The sequence below is a fragment of the Panicum virgatum genome, chromosome 3K, assembly GCF_016808335.1.
Source record: "Panicum virgatum strain AP13 chromosome 3K, P.virgatum_v5, whole genome shotgun sequence".
NCBI lineage: Eukaryota > Viridiplantae > Streptophyta > Magnoliopsida > Poales > Poaceae > Panicum > Panicum virgatum.
This window is the reverse complement of record NC_053138.1, coordinates 53,654,697-53,679,462: the sequence shown is the minus strand read 5'-3', so window position 1 is coordinate 53,679,462 and position 24,766 is coordinate 53,654,697. Positions and strand designations below refer to the sequence as shown.

At 44.3% G+C, this 24,766-nt stretch overlaps 2 protein-coding genes across 2 annotated transcripts; both read left to right on the top strand.

Moving 5' to 3' along the window:
- Window positions 1–15,343: 15,343 nt before the first annotated feature.
- LOC120699613 (probable stress-associated endoplasmic reticulum protein) lies at window positions 15,344–18,214 on the top strand. The gene is made up of 3 exons (XM_039983619.1): window positions 15,344–15,480; window positions 16,979–17,135; window positions 17,937–18,214. The coding sequence occupies exons 1-3, from the start codon at window positions 15,478–15,480 to the stop codon at window positions 17,981–17,983; spliced, it is 207 nt and encodes a 68-aa protein (XP_039839553.1). The 5' UTR covers window positions 15,344–15,477; the 3' UTR covers window positions 17,984–18,214.
- A 3,610-nt stretch (window positions 18,215–21,824) lies between these two features.
- Window positions 21,825–24,009, top strand: LOC120699612 (polyol transporter 5-like). Its single transcript, XM_039983617.1, has 3 exons — window positions 21,825–22,023; window positions 22,135–22,481; window positions 22,630–24,009. Exons 1-3 carry the CDS (start codon window positions 21,879–21,881, stop codon window positions 23,602–23,604), a joined length of 1,467 nt encoding a protein of 488 aa, XP_039839551.1. The 5' UTR covers window positions 21,825–21,878; the 3' UTR covers window positions 23,605–24,009.
- The last annotated feature ends 757 nt before the right edge of the window (window positions 24,010–24,766 follow it).

The window sequence follows — 24,766 nt, the reverse complement described above, 5'->3', positions numbered from 1 at the left end:
GAGCCACTACACTAAGTTATAGGGAAGGACACAACAGTGCTCATGGGCTATTGCCCTCCTATGCATGCTCCATAAAAGTACTCACAAATACGAAGGTACAAAATGGAAGAGAAAGGAACATACATGGTCATTATTTCTAAATTCTAATATCAATATTTCCCTTCATTCGGCGATCATATATAAAAAAAATGTAACACAAATAAAGTAGGCAAAATAGGTGTTTTGGTCCCTCAACTTTGAGCTGAGAGTCAAGTTCATCTCTCAACTTTCAGATAGGCTAATATGGTCACTTAACTTTTGTTTTTAGGTCAAACTCATCCTTGTGCTATATTATACTCCACAACATCACGAGATTTATGCAAAAAATCCTCTTTTCTCTAGTCTCCTTCCCCTTCTAAATTCCTTAACAGTTTGTTATTACTAAAAAATATTTAGCTATGCAAACCAATATAGTGGCACGAGCATCAATATAATGCATTTAGGAGCTGAACATCACAAGTCTTAAATTTGAAATATAGAATTTTATTTATCCATGCATCACATTGTATTGCGGCGCATAAAGAGTGGAATTTAGGAGGAGAAAAATAAGCTAAGGGTAAAAAGGACTTTTTTGCATTTATTTCATGTTATTATGGAGTATAACATCAGCATAAGGACGGGTATGATCCTGAAATGAAAGTTGAGGGATTATATTAGTCAATTTGACAGTACATAACGAATTTGACCTTTGCAATAAAGTTGAGAATTAAAATAACTATTTTACCAATTAAGTACCACGGCAGACGGCGCGGAGTCGCGTCCTGGAGACGCCCATCATGGAGGTTGCATACCGAGGAAGAAGGGTCGTCCGTGGCGTCGCAGGAGTGCAGGACTAAGAATCTAGCAGCACGTAATCTGACCCGAAATCCCGGGCGGCGAGGCAGGTCAGGCAGCCACCTGTGCGCAAAGGGGCAAGTGGCCCGTTCCCGATGTGTCAAGCAACGCACGCGTGCAGCAACTCCACTACGGACATCACCAAGCTGCTTTTGCTGGCAGGAAATAAGAGCATCCGCAGTGACCTTTTTGCATGAGTCGACTCATGGAGTCCACGCATACCATCATTTTCTATATTCCGGCTATTTCATCGACTAAATAATTAGCAATGGGACCCACTGCATAATTAAAAATAATTATCCTTTCCTTTTGCTCGGTGCCGCTCCTCACAACAACAGCAGCTGATTGATGGGACTTCTTTCTTTATTCACCGAGGAGTCGACTCCCAAAGAGGAATCGGTTCATCTCTCTCCTCCATGATTCGTTGCCTACAGTGGTTGCATCGATTCCTGACGCTGCCATGTAGGATGAGGAGTCGGCCACTGGAGAAGCTCTAAAGGAACAAACATACAGCATGCCTTTTGCAAATGATAAAGGCTTGCCTAATGAGTTGGTGTCAAATTATAGGCTTGCCCAAATTTTAGCTGGGCAGATTCTGGTACCCAACTGGACTCTTCGTATGTTTAGAAAAAAAGTAAAAGCGACGTGCAATTTAAAACAAATAGATATAGTCGCTGCTCGCTAGCACGATAATCTGAAGCCCACACACAGGCTGCAGACGGCGCTGTGGCTATATATCGCCTAGGCTATGGACCATGCGCTTTTTTTATTTTTATATTTTTTATTTCTGTTTTTATAAAAATATATTTTTGATTTGAAAATTTACAGAAATATACCCCGGCCGCCTCGCTGCAAACAGGTCTCTGGGGCCGGTCGCTCGGCTGCGGGGCGGCCGGCCCCCCCTGGCCGCCCGGCTGCGGGGCGGCCGGCCCCCCCTGGCCGCCAGGCAGCGGTGCAGCCGGCCCCCTACCCTTATATAAGGTGTTGGCTGCCCCTCACCCCCCATTTGGCTTTCTAAAAATCCAGAAAAAAAGAAAAGAGAGAGGGGGAGGGAGAGGAGGGGTGAGGGAGAGGCAAAGCGGCGAAGTCCTGTCGGATTTTCAAGCCGGCGACTTTAGGTAACTAAAATTTTCTACATTTTACAAATAGATTATGTTGTAATTATTTTTTTGAAATAGTAGATTAGCAATCAGTTCAATTATTATTAGGAGTGATTAGTGTTACATTTAGGTGCAGTTACTTGTAGTGATTAGCGTTGATATAGTACATTTAGTGTTAGATTTAGTATTAGAAAATACTAGAAAATTGTTAGAGAAGTATTAGAAAATCAAAAAAATGCAAGATAATATTAGAAAATTGTAGAAAATATTAGAAAATTGTAGAAAATGTTAGAAATTTTTTTAGAAAATGTTAGAAAATAGTTTAACAATCAGTTTAATTATTATTAGGAGTGATTAGTGGTACATTTAGGTGTAGTTACTGATAATGATTGGTGTTGATATAGTATATTAGCAATCTGATTGCTCACTTGTGATTGCCAGGGCTCAACACCATGACATCCTCAGGATCCACCTACATTCCATAGAATAAGGTGACGAAAACAGTCCCCCCAAGGAGTCTAGGTGCCTATGTGTTTTTGCAGATCCTTGTGCAAACTAATGAAATCAAGGGTTTTTGGGGACGACTTTGACAAGAGATTCTTCATGTGCGAGAATTACGAGTACGACCCGCCCAAACATTACGGCAAGGACCGAGCAAAGGTACTACAAAACACTATCAGAGTTTGTCACTTTCAGATCAAGTAATGACTTCTAACATGATTTGGGGAAAGACTCCACCGCCTCTATGTGATTTCGTGCAGTGGTTAGACACCGAGCAGTCTCAGTAGGATAAGGACCACGTGGAGCGTCAAGCAAGGTGGGCTGCACAAAGATGGCACCGAATGTTGCATGAAGAACAGATGGAGGAGAAGCGCAAGAAAAACCAGGAAGAGGTTTAGAAGAGGATTGCAGAAGTGGAACGTCAGAAGGCAGAGGAACGTGAAGCTGATAGGGAGAGGAACGTGAAGCTGATAGGGAGAGGAAGCGAGAGAGGGCCCGCCGTGCTAAGGAAGCATGATCTGAAGCTATTAGGAAGGGAAAATATCCCCGGTGCACTCAGTAAAGCACCACCATGTAATCCCGGCATTTTACATTTCCTAAGGCATGTTAGGTTTACTCACAACACAAGGTTATCGTGTTGCACATGCCATGGTTTTCATTGTTCAAGTATCTAGTAGTACGAACGCCTTAGGCCTCTACTTTGTAATCGTAGCATTGTTTACAAAACTGTATTGCAAACCGAAAATTTATGATTCGTAACTACCCTTCTACTTTCAGTACATTTTCCAGTTTTTCCAGTGAGATATGAATTTTGAGTTACCACTCTCTTGTGTGTTCTTGGATTGTTCTTCCAGCCATCATATATATAATCAGGGAGCGTACAGTGGAAACTCTATTAAATGCATGCACACTTCTCATCTTGTACAAGCGGAGTCTTTGATTTTTCTTTTCATAATTCTTCAAGGATGGTTGAAAAATACAGAACAACTCTAAGGAATATTAATTACAGAAACTTTTCCTTTTGCTACCGAAGGAACTTGCCTTCAGATGATGACGCCTTTCTCCTTTACGGATGCTCTTATCTTGATTTTATTTTCTGCAATCCCATTTGGTCAACCAATAACAGACCATCAAGCAAAACACAGAACAATTCAAATAAAGCTTTGAAAATATTGATAGACATATAGATAGGCCCAGTGGCTGGCCCAAGTGAGCAATATAATTGAACCAACCTACACATTTAAAACTACAACCAAGAAATGTTACTACACAAATACCTTCGTAATATTACATGCTACAATCTGGTGCAAATACATATCTATTCATAACGAAATGTAATTATCACATACAGGTCGGAATACATATCCATACATCTGGTTCAAATACATATGCACACATAACGAAATATAGACGCGACGGGCTCCAAAATCCGGAGGCAATCCATCGGTGGGATTTCCAGAAGGTCCAACCTCAGCACCAGCATTATCTTCTTGCATTTTAGGGCACTTCTTGTAAGTGTGACCATCTGCTCCACACAGGTTGCATCATTTTTTCTTCTTTCCTGCCTTAGACTCATCCATTCCGTTACGGATACGAAGTGTCTGCCGTCGACCTACCCCTCTCCTAGCATCTGGATTGGGAATGTACATTAGAGAGATATTTAGTGTAGTGAATGATCCCAGACTGCCTATGCCATATATCTCATGGCCCCAAGTGTGCACAGCGGTTTCTTTTCTGTAATATTGTGAAACAAAAACCCCAGGATCCAACCCAGATTCTGAACATGCCGCAATGACATGGGAGCATGGTAAGTGAAGAAGCTGTGGCTTCTTGCATCTGCAAAAAACCTTGCCTTCCGGCGTTATCAAGTAATCCTGAACGACCCTTTGTCTGCGGACACCCTGCCCTGTCCTATCCTTGCATGAAACCTCAAATCTTTGATCCTTTGTGCCCATGGAGACCATTCTATGATATTGAGTATTTTCAATCTTTTCTTTCATGTAGTTAGTGACCCTATTACAAAAAAATCACACCTGGATCATTAAGTAAGACAGCTGCTGCCTGGTACCGCTCTCTGAAGTACCTTGTGCATCCGTATATGATGAATTCAACTATGCCAACAAGAGGAAATCCACGAACATGACGCATTACTATATTGTAACATTCTGCGTGGTTGGTTGTCTCGATCCCATATCGACGACCACCAGTGTCGTATAGAATTGACCACTTCTCCTTAGGTGCATCCTTAATCCACTGTGTGAAAGTTCCGCCGCCGGAACGTCTCCAGCTGGAGGTTGAGGCCTGTTCCTTTAGCAGCTCGGCGCACATGTTATCTAGTACCTGCCACAATGCATCAAACTTCCGTTGCTGATTCTGAGTGCACAATCTCTTAAATAAATTCATAAGTTCCTTATTCTTGAAGCGCTCATAAAAATTTGCACCCATATGCCTTATGCACCACCTACTCACAACATCTGGCCATAGAGCAGGCTGTCCTCGACTTCCTTCAAGTAGTTGCCTTATTGCTGCTAGAAGACCAACATGTCTGTCACTGATGAGGCAAACATCAGGCCTTCCAGCAACAACGTGAATCTTCACACGTTCAAGGAACCAGTACCAGCTCTCTGTGTTCTCATTCTCAACAAAAGCAAAGGCGATGGGAACCACCTGCTTGTTGCAATCAACTCCAATCGCTGTCAGTATTGTCCCCTTATATCCTCCTGCCAAGAATGTGCCGTCAATACATAGAACAGGAAGACAATACATAAATGCCCTCACACATGCACCAAGGCAGAAGAAAGCACGAAGAAGAAACCCAGGTCCCCCATCTAAACTCGGTACAATGTAGGTATCAGCCGCGCTTTCAGGATTTCTCTGCACAATTACTGACAGCATGTGAGGTAAGTTATCATATGATGCCTCATATGTGCCAAATCTCATCTCAAACACCTTTTGTTTTGCCCGCCAAGCCTTTGCATAGATGATTTTATATTGAAAACGGTCGTCGATGTCCCTAATTATCAATTTTGGCTCATAATCAATTTTGTCCAGAATCACCCCATACATCTTCTTGGCAACGAAAGTGGATGTGATGTTACGGTGAGTTTGAGCAACAGCAGTTAATCTATATGTATGTGGTGTAACAATTGAACACTCCCAGTGTGTCTTGTACTTGCCCTTGTAGGCATGTACTCGCCATGTACAATCGCCATTGACACACTTCACCTCATATTCTTTGCTGCTAGACTTCACAACTCTAAATTCCTTCCTTAACGATATAGCCCAAAGCTTCATAGCATCTTTCACAGCTTCAATGCTAGAATACTTTGCCCCCTGCACAACCTCATTCTCTCTGTATTCGTACTCATTACTCCTAATATCCTATATCACTGGATTTCCAAAACCCTTGCCTCTCCATTCACCTAGCAACGGCTAGTCCTCATCGTCTGATGAGTCCCCACATTCTTCCATCATTCGAGTCTCTTGGTCTTCATTCTGTACAGCTTCCACAATTCCAGGTATCTGCTCACCCTCATCAGCTAAACCTTGCGGCTCGGGTTGAATGACATGCACGTTCTGATCTTCTTTTTCTCCTACCTGATCAGCTATACCTTGCGGCTCAGGTTCTGTGACATGCATGTTCTGATCTTCATTTTCTTGTTCCACTGCTTGGTTCATATGAGATGATGTACTTATTGATCCTTCACTGAAATGGGCTGCCTTCTGGTGAATCTGAATTAGCATTGCAAGAGGCCACCTGCGGTCAAGAGCTGCTTGAATGTAAGTCCGCCATTCTTCAGTGTTTGCTATAAGCATCAACTCCCAGAAATCCCCTTCAGTTCCCCAATTTGTCAAAGTCTGAACAGTTAGGAAATGAGTCTTTGGATTCACATTGAATATCTCGTGAAGACATTTGCGTATGGAACCAAAACTCCTCTCTAAGGGTTTATCTATTCTGCACTCTATTCGTTCAAAAGCTGATAAATCTACTCCATACGCATCATGAGAAATATATCCGTCACCATAATGAACTTGAAAACGAAGCTTACTCGACATATCTGGACACAGAATCATTATATTAAATTGATTGCTAATCTACTGTTTCAACAAAAATAATTGCTCGCCATATCTGGACACACAATCATGCTATTTGTAAAGCGTAGAAGAATTTTGGTTACCTGCAGTCGCCGGCTCGAAAATACGGCAGGGCTTCGCCTCTCTCCCTCCCTCTCTCTTTTTTCTTGGTTTCTGGAATTGTAGTGATGCAAATGAGGGGTGGGGGACCAGCCAACTCTTATATAAGGGTGGGAGAGCCGGTCGCCCAGCAGCCGGGCGGCCCGTGAAAGCTGGTATCTGTGGCCCCGGTACCATCCCTGGATACGGTCCGCCAACTGGTGCTGTCCCTCTAAACATTCCAGTATGGCCGAATGCAGTAGCTGGATCGTATCCTGTTTGTGATATTAGTAAATATGTAGGAACACTTGATCTAATTTTAAAGAGATATATATGTTACCTGCACTTGGGAAGAACTGCGACGTCGGCCCGTGCACGGTCGACGGACACGGGAACGACGACGAGACCTGGGACGACCCGTGGCTGTCTTCGTACTGCACATGGCTTCCCAAGTTGTGCACTACCTAACGCAACTGGTCATGCTGCCTCGACCATGCCTCTGTCTGCTCAAACTAGGTCATTGGGGATCCGGCACGTACCCTCGTCAGGTAAGTCGAGCAGTCCGTCTCCATCATGTTGCAAAGGCGAAACTGCATCCATTCAGTAAAGGAACAGTTAGAAACACATGAATTATCTTATGAATATATATATATATATATATATATATATATATATATATATATATATATATATATATATATATATATATGCAAATATGATCAAGAGACTCACCGCGCCTGCTAGTGCCTCCACGTGGTGCCGGGCATAGCCATCCTGAGGCCTCGCCTGGTGTGGCTGCGGGTGAGTGTCAACATAAACCAGACGAGCCCGAGTCCGGGGTAAGTACCAGGTGAGGTAAGCCCTAAAGGAGCTGTCTGTGTGTGGTCCTGTTGGATGGACCAAGTGCTCGTTTGCCTGTTCCCATTGGTCCACCCACGGCTGCATCTTGATGAGCCAATCATCAAACCACGGCAAGCCACTCCTTGACAACCTACAAAAGTGGACCACGAAGAATCGTTAGATTCGACACGAATGTATGAGCTAAGTTCATTCATAATTACCTGTGGTCCTGGCGACTGACACGCTCCAACGCGGTGGGCACCGGAAACTCCTGGCGCTGCCCAAACTGTCTCCTGACTCTCCAGGGGCAATATGCCTCAACCGCGATGTCATAAACCAGGACGGCTGTAGTAAGCCACAGGCTTGCATTCGCGGAGCAGTGCGAAGACAGGCCTGCTGGTGCACGGGTAGCTACAGCCTCTGGGCTGTAAGGCTCCCAGACAACGTCCTCGGGCGTCAGCATGTCGAGCTCCGAAACAAACTCAGGATATGCGCGTCTAACCTGCGCATGCACCCAGGACCTCTGCATTCCGAATAAGTAAAATTAAAAGTGCGCTAATGCATCATGTAACAATGAATAACAAAATTAGATTTGTTGCGAACGTACTTGACGCCAGATCCAGATAGTTCCCATAGTGGGCCTGTCGTCCTCCTCGTCGCCGTACATGGCCCCGTGGTAAGGCTCGTGGCTGACCATGGGCTGACCAACGGCTAGCCTCTCGTAGGACCAAAACTGTAGCAGTAGTGGGCACCCTGCCAGGATAGCGTTCCCATGTGTCTTCATGCAGCCGTCGCAGAGTCCACGGTAAGTGGCTGCAAGTACCGCCTCACCCCAGCTGTAGGGCGGTACGTCCTCGTCCCCATCCGCAATCTCCCGTGCATACGGAAGGAGAATCCTATCGACCGAGTTGCCATGAGTGTTGTTGAATATGATGTAACCAAACAACCAAAGTAGGTACGCCTTCAGCGATCTGGTCACACTGTACTCGTCGGCATCCGCAGCCAACAGGGCAGGCTGCATAAACAATTAAGATTAATGGTTTCAACTGACAATGGAACATGTGAATTGTAACAATTAAATTTAAATATGGAATGAATACATACTGTAAACTGTAGGAACCAGGTCTTCGAAGGACCTGCTACTCACGGGTGCGGGTTGATCGGACCTACTTCTTCCACGCGGTCAACCAGGGCAAAACGGGCCTCCAGGTCATCCTTCCACGAGGCCGCCCCCACACGCGGACCTACAGCCTCCCCGACGATAGGGAGGTCGAGGAGGTAGGCCACGTCCTGCAGCGTAGGAGTCATCTCCTCACACGGGAGGTGGAACGTGTGTGTCTCCGGCCTCCATCTGTCAACGAGTGCCGTCAGGAGGGATCGGTCGAGCTGAATAGGCCCAACCTCGACAAGACGGCTCAGAGTCAGTAGACCGGCCTCACATAACCTGCAATAAACAAAATTGTCGAAACAAAGGAATACCGACGAATACATAAGTGATAAACAATAATATTTCATTACATACCTGTCACACCAATCGTCGTGTATAGAGATCGCCTCCCCGGGTGGACGAGGACGTAGCACCTCTAGGGCTTGGTGCTCAACTGCTGCAAAGTAAGATCTGTGGCTCGAGTCGATAACTGGGTCTAGCAAGGAGTCCATCTCCATACCTGCATTCAAAAATATATGAGAACACATAGGTACATATATGTTTAATACAAACTGGACGCGTAATATTTATACATTACAGATAGGTTCAATACAAACTCCACACACGATTACTATATATTACAGATAGGTTCGATACAAACTGCACGCATGATATTTATACATTACAGATATGTTCCATACAAACTGGACGCACGATTACTACATATTACAAATATGTTCGATACAATTGTGGATCATGACACCGAATGCCTTCCACGAGCAATTCTCGCCGATGGTCGTCTGAACGTAGGAGGTGCTCCATATCTGGGATTTCCGGAAGTACCGACGTCAGCAGCATCGTGAAGTGCATTCTGAGGACACTTCTTATAGTTGTGACCCAATGCTCCACATTGGCTGCAACACTTTTGTGCCTTGCTTGCTTCGGACTCGTCCATACCATTCCGAATACGACGTGTCTGACGGCGGCCTTTGACTTTCTTAGTGGTTGGGACAGGAATAAACATCTTATTCTCATTATCCTGAATGAAAGGCCCCACTATTCCAATCCCGTATACCTCATGTCCCCAGGTGGATACAGCTGCTTCCTTGCTGAAGTAAGGTGAAACAAATACTCCTGGCTGCAACCCAGACTCTGCACATGCCGCAATGAGATGCGAGCATGGAAAATGCAATAACTTAGGCTTCATGCAGGAGCAGAAGGCTTTACCATCTACTGTAATCAAACTCTCCTGTACCACCCTATCTCTACGGATACCACGACCAGTTCTATCCTTGCATAGAACCTCAAATCTATGCTCCATTGTACCTGTCGATATGACGCGGTGTAGTTTGGCCTTTTCAATCTTCTCTTGCATATATTGTGCCACTCTTGTGCAAAACTGAATTTGTGGCCTCCTGATGTTTATGCTTGCAGCCATGTAACGCTCTCTGAAATACTTCATGCACCCATACATGATGAACTCAACAATTCCTACAAGAGGAAAGGCATGACAAGAATGCATAACCATATTGAAACACTCTGCATAGTTCGTTGTCTGAATACCATACCGTATTCCGTTGGTATCATAAAGTAATGACCATTTCTCTTTAGGTGCACCTCGAATCCAGTGTGAAAATGGCTTCTCAATTGAATCCCTAGCCTCTGCAACCTGACTCGTGCCTGTTCCTGATGCCCTTACCTTCACTAGCTCTGCAGTCAACTGATCAAGCATCTGCCATAATGCATTGAATTTTCTCTGTTGATTTTGGGTGCACAACATCTTAAACAGGTTTTTAAGATCCTTGTTCTTGAAGTGGTCATAGAAGTTTGCACCCATATGCCTAATGCACCACCTGTTTTGGACATCGGGCCACAATGGAGGTGTTGTCGCAGTTCCACGTTGCAATTTCAGTATTGATTGCAGCAGACCCGCATGCCTATCACTAATAAGGCACACATCTAGACGTGCAGCAACAACACGAACCTTCACTCGTTCAAGGAACAAATACCAACTGTCTAAGTTCTCATTCTCAACAAATGCAAATGCGAGCGGAACTATTTGGTTGTTGCAATCTACCCCGATTGCGGTGAATATCTGACATTTATACCTTCCAGTCAGAAATGTGCCATCAATGCAGATCACCGGGAGACAACACTGAAATGCTCTAACACAAGCACCTATGCAAAAGAAGGCTCGTTGCATAATTCTTTGCCCCCTAGTCACGGCTGGTACGAGGTATGTGTCATAAAAGCTTCTAGGATTTCTAGCAGCGACCTGGGATAACATACGAGCTAGGTTATCATATGATGCCTCGTATGTGCCGAACCGCATCTCGAACACCCTTTGTTTAGCCCGCCATGCCTTCAAATAACTAATGGTGTACTGGTAAGTCTGCTCAATGTGTCGAACAATCATTTTTTGCTCATAATTTAGGTTGTCCATAATCAACCCATATATTTGCTTTGCAACAAAGTCGCATGCTATATTGCGATGCGAGGGAAGAACTTATGACAGCAAACAAGTGTGCTCTGTCACAATGGAACATTTCCAGTTCGACTTCCATTTTACTTTGAATGCATGTACTCGCCATGGACATCCATCATTCACACACTTCACCTCATATTCTTTATTGCCAGACTTTACGACTCTAAATTCTCGTTTCAATGATATTGCTCATAGTCTCACAGCATCTTTTACGGCTTCAATGTTTGGATATGTTGCACCTTGCACTACCTCATTCCCTCTGTACTCCCACTTCTGATTTCGTACGTCTTCTGCGACATGACTGCCAAAACCATGCTCCTTCCACTCTTTTGGCAATGAGTACTGCTCGTCATCAGATGAGCCCTCATATTCTTCCATCTCTATTGTGGTTTGGTCTTCTGCCTCCATCTCGTCCACAATGCTATGTATCCTCTCTTCCTCATCAGCAAGGCCCTGTGGTGCCATGTTTTGGTTCTCTATCTCTTCTGACTCATCTTGCTCAACATAATTGCTCTCTCTTCGAATACTCGGATTTGCTTGATCTGCACCATGTTGGATTTCATTTTGTGTCTTCTCCCGGATTTGAACAAGAATGGCCAGAGGCCGCCCACGCTCTAGAGCTGCTTGCATGTACTTCTGCCAGTCATCAGTGCTGTGTATCATCATCAATTCCCATAAATCACTTTCTACCTCCCAATTAACAAGAGACTGGACCGTCATCACATGTGTCAACGGATCAACACGGAACCCACGCTGCAGCCACTTAAATATGGAACAAAAACTCCTTTCCAGAGGTTTATCTATGGCGCTAGATGTGCACTTAAAGGCAGAAAGGTCTACTCTATTTGGCACATACAAAACATTGTAGTCACCATAAAATACTTGAAACTGCATCTTGCTCGACATATCTGTATATCACAGAATACTTATCGAGTTATACTCTTTACTTTACTACCTTATTCAATAATCCGTAAAAACTAAGTATAGAATTCAACTACAACGTATAAGTATTCATAACTACGTGATGACACTCAAATTCTATACTGCATATGCCAAATTCTATTCTAAATCGTAATTAATTTATAAACACGTCTCTAATACTAATGCAATTGTAATAATAAATACGTAGTACTAATTTTCTAAACTAATTTACTACTACGTAACTAAAGTATCATTAAACTCCTACTTAAATGGTTCTACTATAGCACTAATTAAATTAAATTACTCTACAATACTAATGGAAAAATAAATAAACTAAATGTACTAACCTGCAGATCACAAGTGTAGAATCCGGCAGGGTTTCGCCGCTTTCCTTCTCCTCACCCCTCTCTTTTTTTCTGGATTTTTGGTGGAATTTTCGGGCTCAAATGAGAAGAGAATAGGGTCAAGGCCTTTATATAGAGGGGGTACCCCCGGTCGCCCGCGGAGGGCGACAGGCCCCCCTGTCGCCCGCGGGGGGGGGGCGACAGGCCCCCCTGTCGCGTCTGTGGGCGAGGGGCACTGGTCGCCCGAGGGGGTGGCGACAGGCCCGTTGGGGGGGCGGCAGGCCCCCTTTCATTTTTTTTCGGCCAAGGACCTCGTTGCAAATTTGAAGAAAAAAAATACATCTAGGGCCTGTCGCCCTATGGGAGGGCGACCGGGGGTAGTTTTGAAAATTTTCAAACCGGACATATATTTTTGAAATTTTGTTTTTTTTAATATAAAAAAGAAAAAAGCGCACAGATGTGACCTGTTAGCATGTTGACTGTTTAACTGTTTATCTCGCTGCTGGATGCCATGGCGTGTAATATGGGCTTGCTGTACAACTTATTTTAACGGAAGAAACGGTAGCTGGATCGTGGAAGACGAATTGGATTTCTCGACCAGAATCTAGCAGAAACTATGGCGCTCGTGTCTTGTTCTCCTATTTTCTTTTTTCCTTTTTTTTTGCCTTGCATGCTATTCCACACGTTATGTGTTTCATTTTCTGCCGTATCCTTTTTGGCTCTTCCCTCGTTGCTTGTTTTCTTTTCTTCCTTTACTTTTCTGTTTTTCTTTTGCTAATATACTATTTTATTTTCTATTTATTTCCTCTTATTTAAGTTTTCTTCTAAATCACGTAGATGTCGATTTTTCATTTTATAATCCATGATAAATTAATAATTTTAGCATTTTGTTATCCAAATCTTTGAATCCCGATTGTATATGAGATTGTTTCTATAATAAAAATTTATCATTTTATAGTATACTATATTTGTGTAAATAATAAATGTATTGGATTTATCCAAATTACAATGGTATATTCTAGTATTCTATTTGTGCAAATAATATATTACTAGCATAGTGCTCGTGTTGCTATAGGCACTATAAATTTTACCTAGACCTATATGACCATCAATTTCTTTTTTCTTTTTCACTCCGTGCACAAGACGTGCCGTGATCGCTCAAGGTGTGATTGCTCAAGGTATTGATTGTCTAGATTCTGATTGTAATTCAAATTGACTTGTGCGGGCTCTGATTAGAATTCTGATTGATTTGTTCGTATTCCGATTAGGGTTCTGATTGACGAATCAAGGAATAATTGCTTGGTTTAGAAACAGTAGAGATAGAGATTATATAATATTATAATATTATAAATCATCCAGTATGTTAAACAATTATTATATCATATACTAACTTTTTTAGCATGTATATATATGATTATAATAATATTTTTCCAAAATATAGATGTATTTTGTGCCTGCGTGTAACTAATTTGTTCGCAATGCTAATTATCTGTTCACTTTGTAGATTAAATTGTCCCGTAATGTTGACTCATTTGTTCGTGGCATTCATTTTTCATTATCTATCCTATACAATCAGATGTTCATGATGTGTAATGTTTTGTTCGTTGTACATTATTATATATTTGTTATGTTTAATTTTTTTGTTCGTATAAATAGTTATTTGTTCCCAAGGTCCGAAATTACTTATTTAGTTTTGAAGATAATGGTATAATTCAATGATAAGAAATATAATGGTGCGGTCCAAATTTAATTTGAACGCACGGTTTAATATTTATAACTTCTTTAGTTTTGAATTTGCATAGATATAGATGATGTCATCTTCCTTGTATTCTTTTATATGCATGGCCAGAACCTCTATCCTATTTAGCTGACAACATGCATGTACCAATTTTTTGTTCATGATGTTCAGTAGTGTACTATTATTTGTTTGTTAGGTTTAAAATTTTGTTCGCAAAGAGATATGCATTTGTTTGCAGTAGTTTATACGTTCAACATTTATCAAAAAAATGTTTAAAAAATAAAATTCTCCAAATATAGTCAAGTGTGGTCTTGTTTTGAAGATCTTGATACAAGAAATACAATGGTGCAATCAAAATTTAATTTCGATTTTCGCTATTGGATTTATTGATTTTTTTTGTTTCAAACTTGTTTGCAAGTAGGTGACATCATTGTTTCGTCTTTTCTGCATGCATGCATTACTCTTTCCGTGTGCAAACGGTAATGTTTATTGGGCTGTAAAGCGGCCAACGGTAATGTTTATTGGGCTGTAAAGCGGCCAACCACATGTGGCTGCTTCTCCAGGCGATGGTGTGATATTCTATCGTCTTAAGTGATATCCAGCCGCGTCTTGGAGACGGTGCTTCATTTTTTGTTTCTTCCTCCCTCTATCTTGCTTCCACCCGTAATTATCAGTTAAGCAAAAGGGGCGCAGAGGGAGGGCTTCTTACCACATGGGCCGGCCATGGCGAAGGTGGTTGGTTGTGGGTGGGACGAGACGACGATGCTCTATTCTGCTGGCAGTGGCTGGTGGCTGGTGCTGATTTACTGTAAAGGAAAAGTAGTGTTGATTAGTTGGTGGCTGGTGCTAAGTTAGTGTGAGAGAAAAATACTAATGCTGGCAACCAGCAGAACAGAGTGGATGTTGGTGGAGGAGGACGTTGGCGTCGGCGGCGAAGCAAACACGGATGGGCCAGCGGGAGCGGAAAACCCGTCGGTGGGCTACAAAGTGGTGGCCCGCCAAACAAAGCCCACCTACTCTCGGCCAAAGCCACGCGGGCCTGGAGCGAGCGTGCTCCCCGCTCCCGTCCAAAAGCCCAGCGCGCGCTGCACGCATCTCGAGGCGGAACGAACGGCCCCCTGCCTCCCAAGTCCACGCGTCAGGCCCCGCCCAATGCGCTCCCGCCACGTCACCCCGACCACGTCCCCAATCCAACCGGCCTGGCGGTTACGAGAGGGCAACCTTGCATAAAACCCCCCGCGTCCGCCCCCAAATCGCGCGCATCTCCCGCTCCTCGCCGGCTCCGCATCGCCGCCTCGCGCCTCTCGCTGTCGGACGCCGCCCCCTGTCCCCGTTCCCCGCGGCGGCACGCGAAGATGGTAAGCCTGGAGAAACCTCTTGACCGCGTGCTCCTTTCTCGAATCGTAAGGCTCTATGCGGCTGCCGTAGGATTTGTGGGGGGGGGGGGGGGGGGGGCGGTGTTGGCGTTTCTGACCCGATCCCTCGGCCGCAGGCCTGGAGGATCAGTTGAATTTCCGCTTTGTTTTGTTTTTTCTTACCCCATGTGGTGTGATCTGGCCTGTGGATGCGTGCGTTCCTTCTATTGTTCGATTTGGATTTGGTCCGGCGGGGGACTGGTTTGATTGGTAAATATCTCGCGTCGGGGATTTGCGCGGGTCCGGTGGATGCCGCCTGCGTGATTTCTCCGGCTGCGAGTACGGAGCGATGCGTTGACAGTGGGGGTGGGGTGGAGAAAGGGAGATTATCTTCGCAGGGATAACTATTCGTGAGGGGATTGTGTTGATGCCCTTCCAGTTGGGGAGATCTAAAAAATGGGGAAGTTAATCTTGAAGGAAATGAGGATAGTTCATTGAGGGTGCCAAGTCCAGGCTCCTGGACGTACTCCTCGGTGCATATATTTCGCCGCCCAGTGCTGGCCTATGTAGATTTGAAATAGATATGGATTGTCATGCATTAAGCTATGACGACGACAATTTGTGCTTTCTAGCTTGAATGTCTATAGTCTGGGTATAATTTATCTTATGTTGGAGATAATGATGCTTTTGATTTCGAACTGTCAACTGCATAAAAACTCTGAGATCTTACATTTTTTTTTCTTAGGATGAATGTAGGAATCATGTTCTTGGGTTAGGGCTGTCGGTCATTTAGTGTTTGGCATCACATATGAGATAACCTTCAATCCAATCTGAAGCTTGAAGTTATTTTTAATATTTTAGGAGTGATCCATAATAGGGATAGTTCTAGAAAAACCATCAGTGTCAGGAAGACTTGTTTGCCTGTCTGGTAGCAGTCTTTGCCAACTTTGGAACTGACATAAATGTAAGCTTTTTTTTTTGCATGATCTTTTTTTTTTGTGATCTCCAATTGTGTCATGACTCTCTATAGTCTATATATCTGATGCCGTGCCACATTGATCTAAGCTGATGCAAATCAGTATCCTCAGCGTGTTTTGTCTGGACTTCATATTATAGCTGATATTTTTTGGTTGTTGGACTAATCACCGTCATTTTTTAGATTGCCTTGTTATATTGACAGTTTTAGATATTCAACAGGTGAAGTGGGCTTTTAGCAGTTAGGTTATAGGGAATTAGTAATATTTAGTTTGCACTGTTGGCCATTATTTTCTCAGTAAATATCTGGTACTATACAAATAAATGGTATAATTATCGATCCTGAAATTGAACAGAAGATAGATTTGACACGATTCAGCTGTGGTCCTTTCTTAACTGATCTATTCTTAACTTGATCTGGATGTTTTCAGAAACAACTTTCCAGTCACTTATGTTACTTTTGCCCAATTAGTAACTCTTATCTTTGATTCTGTATACTAAACTAATTTTGTTTGCATTAACCCAGACTACTTCAAGGCGTCTTGCTGACAGGAAGAGTGCCAAGTTCCAGAAGAATATCACAAAGAGGGGTTCCGTGCCTGAGACTACTGTGAAGAAGGGGAATGACTACCCTGTTGGACCAATTGTGCTTGGATTCTTCATTTTTGTGGTTATTGGATCATGTAAGCATTGCACCGAACCTTCACTATTCTCCCTTCATTTTTTGGTACTCCTAGGTATCCCTTATATTTCAGAGTTGTTTTTAATTGGTTGAACTCATTGTTCTTTAAGTGGTAGCACATCAAAATACAGCTCTGCAGAACAATTTGCTTCCACGAATTTCATGTTTAACTATAAAACTAGTTTGACTCATCCTTAAGAATTATTTAGCGATTCTCAGTTTCAGTCCTTTGTGACTAATGGAACCTGAAATCTTGTTAGTCATCACTAGCAAGTCTGCTTGAAACATTGTTTGACACATGTGACCAGTTTACCTAGCAAAGATGTTGGATAGAGCATTGGTCATTTTCATTAGATTATCCACCTGAAATCCATGGATTACTTGCTGACCATTCATCACCCAAACTAAAAGGGTGCTGCAATTAAAAGGGTGCTGCAACCAGCTTACCTCCTTTTGTCATTTAGGATATAAAAATAAAAATTGGCCCAGATTACTCACTTTGTTCTAAGTTGTAGAAAGTCAATGTTACTGAGTTGATCTCCTGGATTATGCAAATTTCTTTGTCTAACGCATTGTATGCTTCAAATTTTAGTTGCCTACCAAACATGCTGTAACTTGTATTTTCATTTTCTCCTCGAATGTGTGTTTTGTGTTTGTCTCTGTTTCCTTTGGATGTCAGATAATCATGTAAATTACGCGTATATGCTTTGAAAGAAAGGCTTCCATTTCCTTACCATGTCAGTGAAGGCAGTGACCTAAGCGAGGAGGAATCTGACAGATTGCTCTCGTGGTCTCTGTGCAGCCTTGTTTCAGATAATCAGGACAGCGACCAGCGGCGGGATGGCTTGACTTGAGCTAAAGCATGTCCATCCATGCATGCATGTGTTCGGGAGCTGGGAGGTAGTGTCTGTATTCTGTAGCAAACTTGTTCCTGGATGATGTCCTGTAGTGTTGCGAATCTTGGGTTTCTTTTCTGTTGTTTGGAGTATCAAAGAGTTTTAAGTTTAAACGGATGTTTGGATCATGCACAGGCTGAAAGTTTAAATATATGATGATGATATAGAACCTTAATCCGTAGAAGAGCAGCTGCAATTCCTCCGTTGGGTGATTTCTCTCCATCTGCATATCGATACTGTGCAGTGGCGTTGGTCGGTCTGCAGTTGGGCGCGTTGTGCTGAGACTGAGAGTATTTGGGTATCTATGACAATCTTCATGACAATTTTTTTTCCTGGAAAAAGTCATAAAACAACGGTCGGTTAGTGAGGACTCGAACCATGGCGCGCTAGAAGAGAATTTTTTCCGCATGAAGGACTAAATGAAGTCTATTTGCAAAATCTTTTTAGGGATGGGTGTAACTTTTCGCGACGAATCTAATGAAGGTAATTAGTTGATGATTTGCTACAGTGATGCTACAGTAACCATCTTCTAATCGCGCGGTCAAAAGGCCTCATTAGATTCTTCAGGGTCACTAGCGCGGGGGTTCTGGAGTTGGTTTTGTAAACTGATTTTGTTTGACACCGTAATAAGCGGTTAAAGTGTCACTATTTACTAGCGCGCTACAAAGCCAAACGGGGCCATATCATCATTATTAAGTGGGATATGGACAGGGTTGCTTGGGCTACCGCCTGGACCAAGAAGATTTTCTGTCACATAATGTAATCGGTGCCGATTTTAGAACGTCATGGAATATCAATTGATTTACGCCCCGTTTGGAACCTTGGAATAGAAGTGCATTCTAATAATTATAATTTAGACACAAATCTATTAAGCTAATATGATATATACATAATATATTCGTATACTATTGTTGACCACATTAGGAAGATACTTATATGTCATATATTTCTACTATAGAGGAGTGAGCCAAAGACCGTGCTATAAATTAAGGAATAGAAACATAGCTTAGTGGTGTATAGAATCAATTTCCATCTCCCTCCCTATGAATTTATGATAGGCTTACATCTAAACTATGGAAAGTGGTGGCATGTCAGATTTTAAGTCAAATAGCCTAGTTTATTAAGTATATTTTAATTCCTTCAAAATGAGACAATCCAAACAGCCCCTTAGAGAATTTATGATACCATCCTCACAATTTTATTTACAGTAACCTCTGCTCGTTCCAAGTGACTGACACGCCATCGTCACAAACATCAACATCATCAACCTAGTTTCACTAGATAGACTATAAAATATTATCTTATAGTGCATTCATTTGATGATGCAATTATGTTGTTTTATAAAACTTACCTAAAATTAGACAAGTACATGGCTTATGATAAAATTGAAACAATCTACAATTTGAAATGAATGGAAGGGACTATCATTCTTATGGCATGAGGAAAATGTTCTGTCCACATCGATCTTCCAAGTCTTAAAATTTGAATTTTAGAAGGTTGATGATTATTTTGAAGAAAATAGTTTAGTTATTACTTTCTTAGAGTTTCGGACTTATACGATGGTGTAGTGTACCCAATCAAGTCTAGGTGCACGAGGAATATTAGGACAGAGTCACAGAGCGTGTCGAATGAGGATCTTGTATGAGAGCCCATTCCTTCTCTCTCTCTCTCTCTCTCTCGCTCGTCTCCATCCTCCATGTGTCCAAAGCTACCATGTAAGCCAGCTAAAACGCATTCATTACTCTGGCTCTGTTTTGTTTTGAAAAAATAGTACAAATACTGTCACAAATACATACCGATACTCAGCCATATGAATACACACATGTAAATCCTATTTTTATGAGCACACTTCAGAAAAAGACCAAGTTTGCAAATCTCGAAATTGTTGAAGTCACCACGAACATCTGCGCCGGGTTGAGGAATCGAACTTGGATGAGCAGGTTCCATCGCAAGGAACCTTACCAGCTAAGCTATGCTCAGCTCACGTACTTTCTCTAAGTATTTCATAACACATATTTAGTGACAAACCATGCATGTGATCAAGAAACATTATATTTTTATTATTCTTATAGGAAAGAGCATCCCTCAAGTATCATCGAAGTATGATTTCATCCCTTATGTCGTTTTAGCTTGTGCAAATCAACCTCAAAAACACAAATCAGAACCAGCCGTCCATTGAAAACTTCCAGTCTACTGATGATGCACAGACATGCATCTCATTGGAGCAGAGGACATTATTGGGGACTCGGAGCAACTGTACCTGTCATAAACCCGTCAAATTGAGGCCCCATCGTCATTAAGAGCGGTTGTGTTCATCTGCAGACAACCTGTCTTCTTCCTGCGTAAATGCTGCCTGCGAGACAAGTGATTTTTTTTCTCCGACGACTAAGAGCAAGTATTATTATAGTTGACGGAGAGCAGGTGAAATCCTACGTGTGAGAGAGAAGGCAGGAGAGAGAAGCAAGCGAACGTTTCGCCGGATGCCGACGCAAGCGGGCGGATGCGCGCACGGGGCTGCTCCCATTCGCTACGCTGTTGCGCCGCTCGCTGCCGATTGGCTGCCGCTGCTACGCCGCTCGCCAGCAGCATTAAACACATGCCGTGCTGGCTCCTTTTCCGCCCGCTAGCCGGCGCAGCCATAAAACATGCTCTAATGAAATATACGGCACACCTGTATGTGTGCCCGTTCTTACTAATCTTATTGGCGTATATAGATAAGTGTATGCACACTGCCATGCCATTCCTTTATTTCCCTCTGACGACGACCATACTCAACTGCAAGCCCAAGAGATCGATGGAGATCAGAGTCGGTGCACGCAGTGACGTTGGATACGGACGACGCGTCGCGCGCGAGCGCGACCAGCTATCCCTCGGCGTACCACGAGTTACACGGGGCGTTGTGAGCTCTTTATTTTTGAGTAGTGCTAGAGAGCTAGTAGGCTTTGTTTTTTTGTTTGTGTTTGGTTTTCGTTTGTCTTAGATCAGTTTTACAGTTTTATGGCGCAGTTACTAAGACTAGAAACTACTAGTTAACTGTGCCATATAAATTTCACAGTGATCAAACTCCTTTCATATTTCATGAAACTCATTTCTTTTCCCTTCTTACCATGTTAAGGCCAGTCTCAGTGGGAGTTTTATGGTGATGAAACTCTCCACACATCTCATGAAACTCCATCATTCTCTCTTCTTGCTACATCAGCAAAATTGATAATATTTAATGTCATGAAACTCTCCATGAAACCCCCACTGAGAATGGCCTAACAAATATAATGATTTGGCATAGAGTTTAATGTCATGAAACTAATATTAAGACTGGTCTTACACTTTATAAAAAGATAATATGACTTGGTTAGAAGCATACTAGTACAGTTTGGCCAACCAATTGCAAATAAAGGAAATTGATTGTACGTTCGTCGGTCCGCATGACGACCATGATATACGATAGAAATAAAGGCTTGATTAGTTGGCTTTCTAAAAAAAAGTTTGATTGGCTAGCTATCAAAATATGCAAATTTTGGCAGTCAACCAATCGGACCTAAAATTATATTTAATTCAGCTAATTTAGATTTATTTTTATTGGCAAAAAGCTAATTTAGATTTTAACGAAGGGAAGCGGGATAAAAAAAATTATGTACCAGCTAGGCACATACAAGGTGGACAACACCTTGGCACGCCGCACCCGCACCCACGTCCACGTCAGCTCCACGCGGACTCGCCTGGTGGCCCACGCGGCGCCACGTCATCGGCCGGCTCGTCTGTCCCGACTCCCGGGGCAATTAAAGCCCGGCCATCGACCAGCACCCGCTGCCCTCGACAGGTCACCCTGTCCCTGAGTCGGCCGGCGAGCCATGGCGCACCAACCACGAGCCGCCGCCGAGGCGCCGCTGCTCGCCAAGCCCGACGCCGCCGTGCCGGCGCCGGCGGCGAAGCGCAACAAGTACCCCTTCTTCTGCGCCGCGCTCGCCTCCATGACCTCCGTCCTCACGGGCTACAGTACGCTGATCCTTGCTCTCTCTGGCGGCATACATGTATCTTTGTGATGTGCGCATGCTGAATCGAGCACCGTGCCATGCCATGGCATGCCCGGCCGGCCGGCGGCGGCAGACGTGGCGGTGATGAGCGGCGCGCAGATCTTCATGGCGGAGGACCTGGGCATCAGCGACGCGCAGGTGGAGGTGCTCTCGGGCGTCATCAACCTCTACTCGCTCGCCGGCGCGCTGCTGGCCGGCTGGACCTCCGACCGCCTCGGCCGCCGCCTCACCATCGTGCTCGCCAACGTCCTGTTCCTCGCCGGTCCGCTCGTCATGGCGCTCGCGGGAGGGTACGGCGCGCTCATGGTCGGCCGCTTCATCGCCGGCATCGCCGTCGGCTACGACTTCGTCATCGCGCCCATCTACGCCGCCGAGATCTCGCCAGCGTCCTCCCGCGGCCTCCTTACCTCAGTCCCCGAGGTATGCATATGCTCACACACTAACTGTGTCAGTCTGTGTGTGTCAGAAACATCAAATTGACATGTAAAAATGAACCAGATTAAAAAAAATGATTCGATTTGATTAATTTGTGAATTAATCTTGCTTTCGTTGCTGTTGGTTTTTGAAGATTTTTAACAACACGGGAGTGATGCTGAGCTACGTGTCGAACCTCGCCTTCTCGGGGCTACCACCGCACCTGGCGTGGCGGGTGATGTTCGCGGCGGGGGCGGTGCCGCCGGTGTTCCTGGCGGCCGGCACGCTCACCATGCCGGAGTCGCCGCGGTGGCTGGTCATGAAGGGCCGGGTCACCGAGGCCAAATCCGTGCTCCACCGGACGTCGGACACGCCCGCCGAGGCCGAGCGGCGGCTGCTCGAGATCGAGGACGTCGTCTCCGGCGGCGGCCAAGGGAACGGGAGCAGCAGCAGCGCGTGGAAGGAGGCGGCGGCGAAGCCCGGCGTCCGCCGCGTGCTGGCCATGGTGCTGACGCTGCAGTTCTTCCAGCAGGCGTCGGGCATCGACTCGGTGGTGCTGTACGGCCCGCGGATCCTCGCCGCGGCCGGCGTCGCCTCCAACACCTCGCTCCTCAGCCTCAACATCCTCTTCGGCGTCGCCAAGGCGGGGTCCGTCCTGATCGCCATGGCGCTGGTCGACCGCGCCGGCCGCCGGCCGCTGCTCCTCGCGAGCACGGGCGGCATGGCGGCGTCGCTGCTGCTCGTGGGCTCCCTGTTCGCGGCGGCGTCCGCGGGCGGCACCGAGCTGGGCGGCGCCGCCGCGGTGTCCGCGGCGAGCGTGGCCGCGGTGGTGGCGTACGTGGTGTTCTTCTCCATGGGGCTGGGGCCCATGGCGTGGGTGTACAGCTCGGAGATCCTGCCGCTCCGGCTGCGGGGGCAGGGCGCGGGGCTCGGCACCGCCATGAACCGCACCATGTGCGCGGTGGTCATCATGACCTTCATCACGCTCTACAAGGCCGTCACCATGGCGGGGGCGTTCTACCTCTACGCCGCCATCTCCGCGGCCGCGTTCGTGTTCGTCTACGCGTGCCTGCCGGAGACCAGGGGACGGAGCCTCGAGGACATGGAGGAGCTCTTCCACACAAAGTGATTGTTGTACGGTCTGATCATTCAAATGTATGAGTTTTGGGCTTTGGCCCAAATAAATTTTCATATAAACAAAATTAGGCCTGCTCAACATAGGGCGGTGACGTGGCGCTATCGCGAAGATTGCGGGGATGTGAAGGTGACGTGTCTGTCCAGTGATCTGAGAAAAACTATGGTTTTACCCCTACTGGGTATTTGGGTTATGTGCTTCCTGTAAGGATGTTTTGGACACTCGCTAGGCGCCTATGTATATATGTGGATGGAATGTTGGACAGTTATATCTTTCGGTGTAGGTTCTCTCATTTATTTTGAGAGAGAGATTTTTAGAGTTTAAAAGAGAGGAATGTCTCTTTGATTTGAGTTTTTTGCCATCTAGCATTGTGGAATCGAAAGATCAATCTCGTGTTCATCTTGTCATCTTGATGAGAGTTTTTTTTCTTTCGCTATTTTCAGATGATTTTTCGTTTGTCGTATTTAGCTTTGATTTAGGTCGGATTTCTTAATGGATTTTGTTGCTAGGATCTTTATGAGCATATTGCATCAATCCCTCTTAAAATATCTGAGTGGGATTTTGAGTTTCTCTCAAGGACGAAACTCTTTGGCGTTCTGTTTTCCCCCAATTCGTGATGGTTAATGGATCTTTTCTAGATCTTGTTCATCTATGGTCGAAATCCCGTTTGGATTCGTTAAAATTTATAATGGAGTAATGATTGTGAATTTTCGGGATTGGCTTTATTTTTTCCTTGCTTTCTCCTGTCCTTGAGTCTGCAGATCGATTCAAGCCAGCGATGGGGGAGAGGGCACGTGGCCCGGCGGAGGCACGCGCGAGGCTGGCAGTAAGGATGGAAATGGATGTCTATTCGGATCTCAGATTTTTAGTCATTTTTCTTCAATTATGGACAAATAAGATATAGAATTTACTATGTAAATTCATAGCATTGTATTTAACATTGATCTTATAAAGATTCATAAAAAATAAACCTCAAATTTATCATATATATTCTCAAATAATAGATATAAAAATTCGGATACGGATCAAAAACGGATACGGATGTTTTTTCACCTTTTTAATTGTAGGGAGCAAATAATGCATAAAAAAATCTATACAAAATTTTATTCTTATGTGTAATAATATGTTTGATAATATAAAAAAAGATTAATATAAA

Bases quoted from the DNA above. Each gene is read 5' to 3' on its own strand.
- LOC120699613 (XM_039983619.1), top strand. The intron at 17,136-17,936 runs GTAAGCATTGCA...GTCTCTGTGCAG, and splicing joins TTTTGTGGTTATTGGATCAT to CCTTGTTTCAGATAATCAGG.
- LOC120699612 (XM_039983617.1), top strand. From the start codon at position 21,879: ATGGCGCACCAACCACGAGCCGCCGCCGAGGCGCCGCTGCTCGCCAAG. The intron at 22,024-22,134 runs GTACGCTGATCC...CGGCGGCGGCAG, and splicing joins CTCCGTCCTCACGGGCTACA to ACGTGGCGGTGATGAGCGGC. The intron at 22,482-22,629 runs GTATGCATATGC...TGGTTTTTGAAG, and splicing joins TCCTTACCTCAGTCCCCGAG to ATTTTTAACAACACGGGAGT.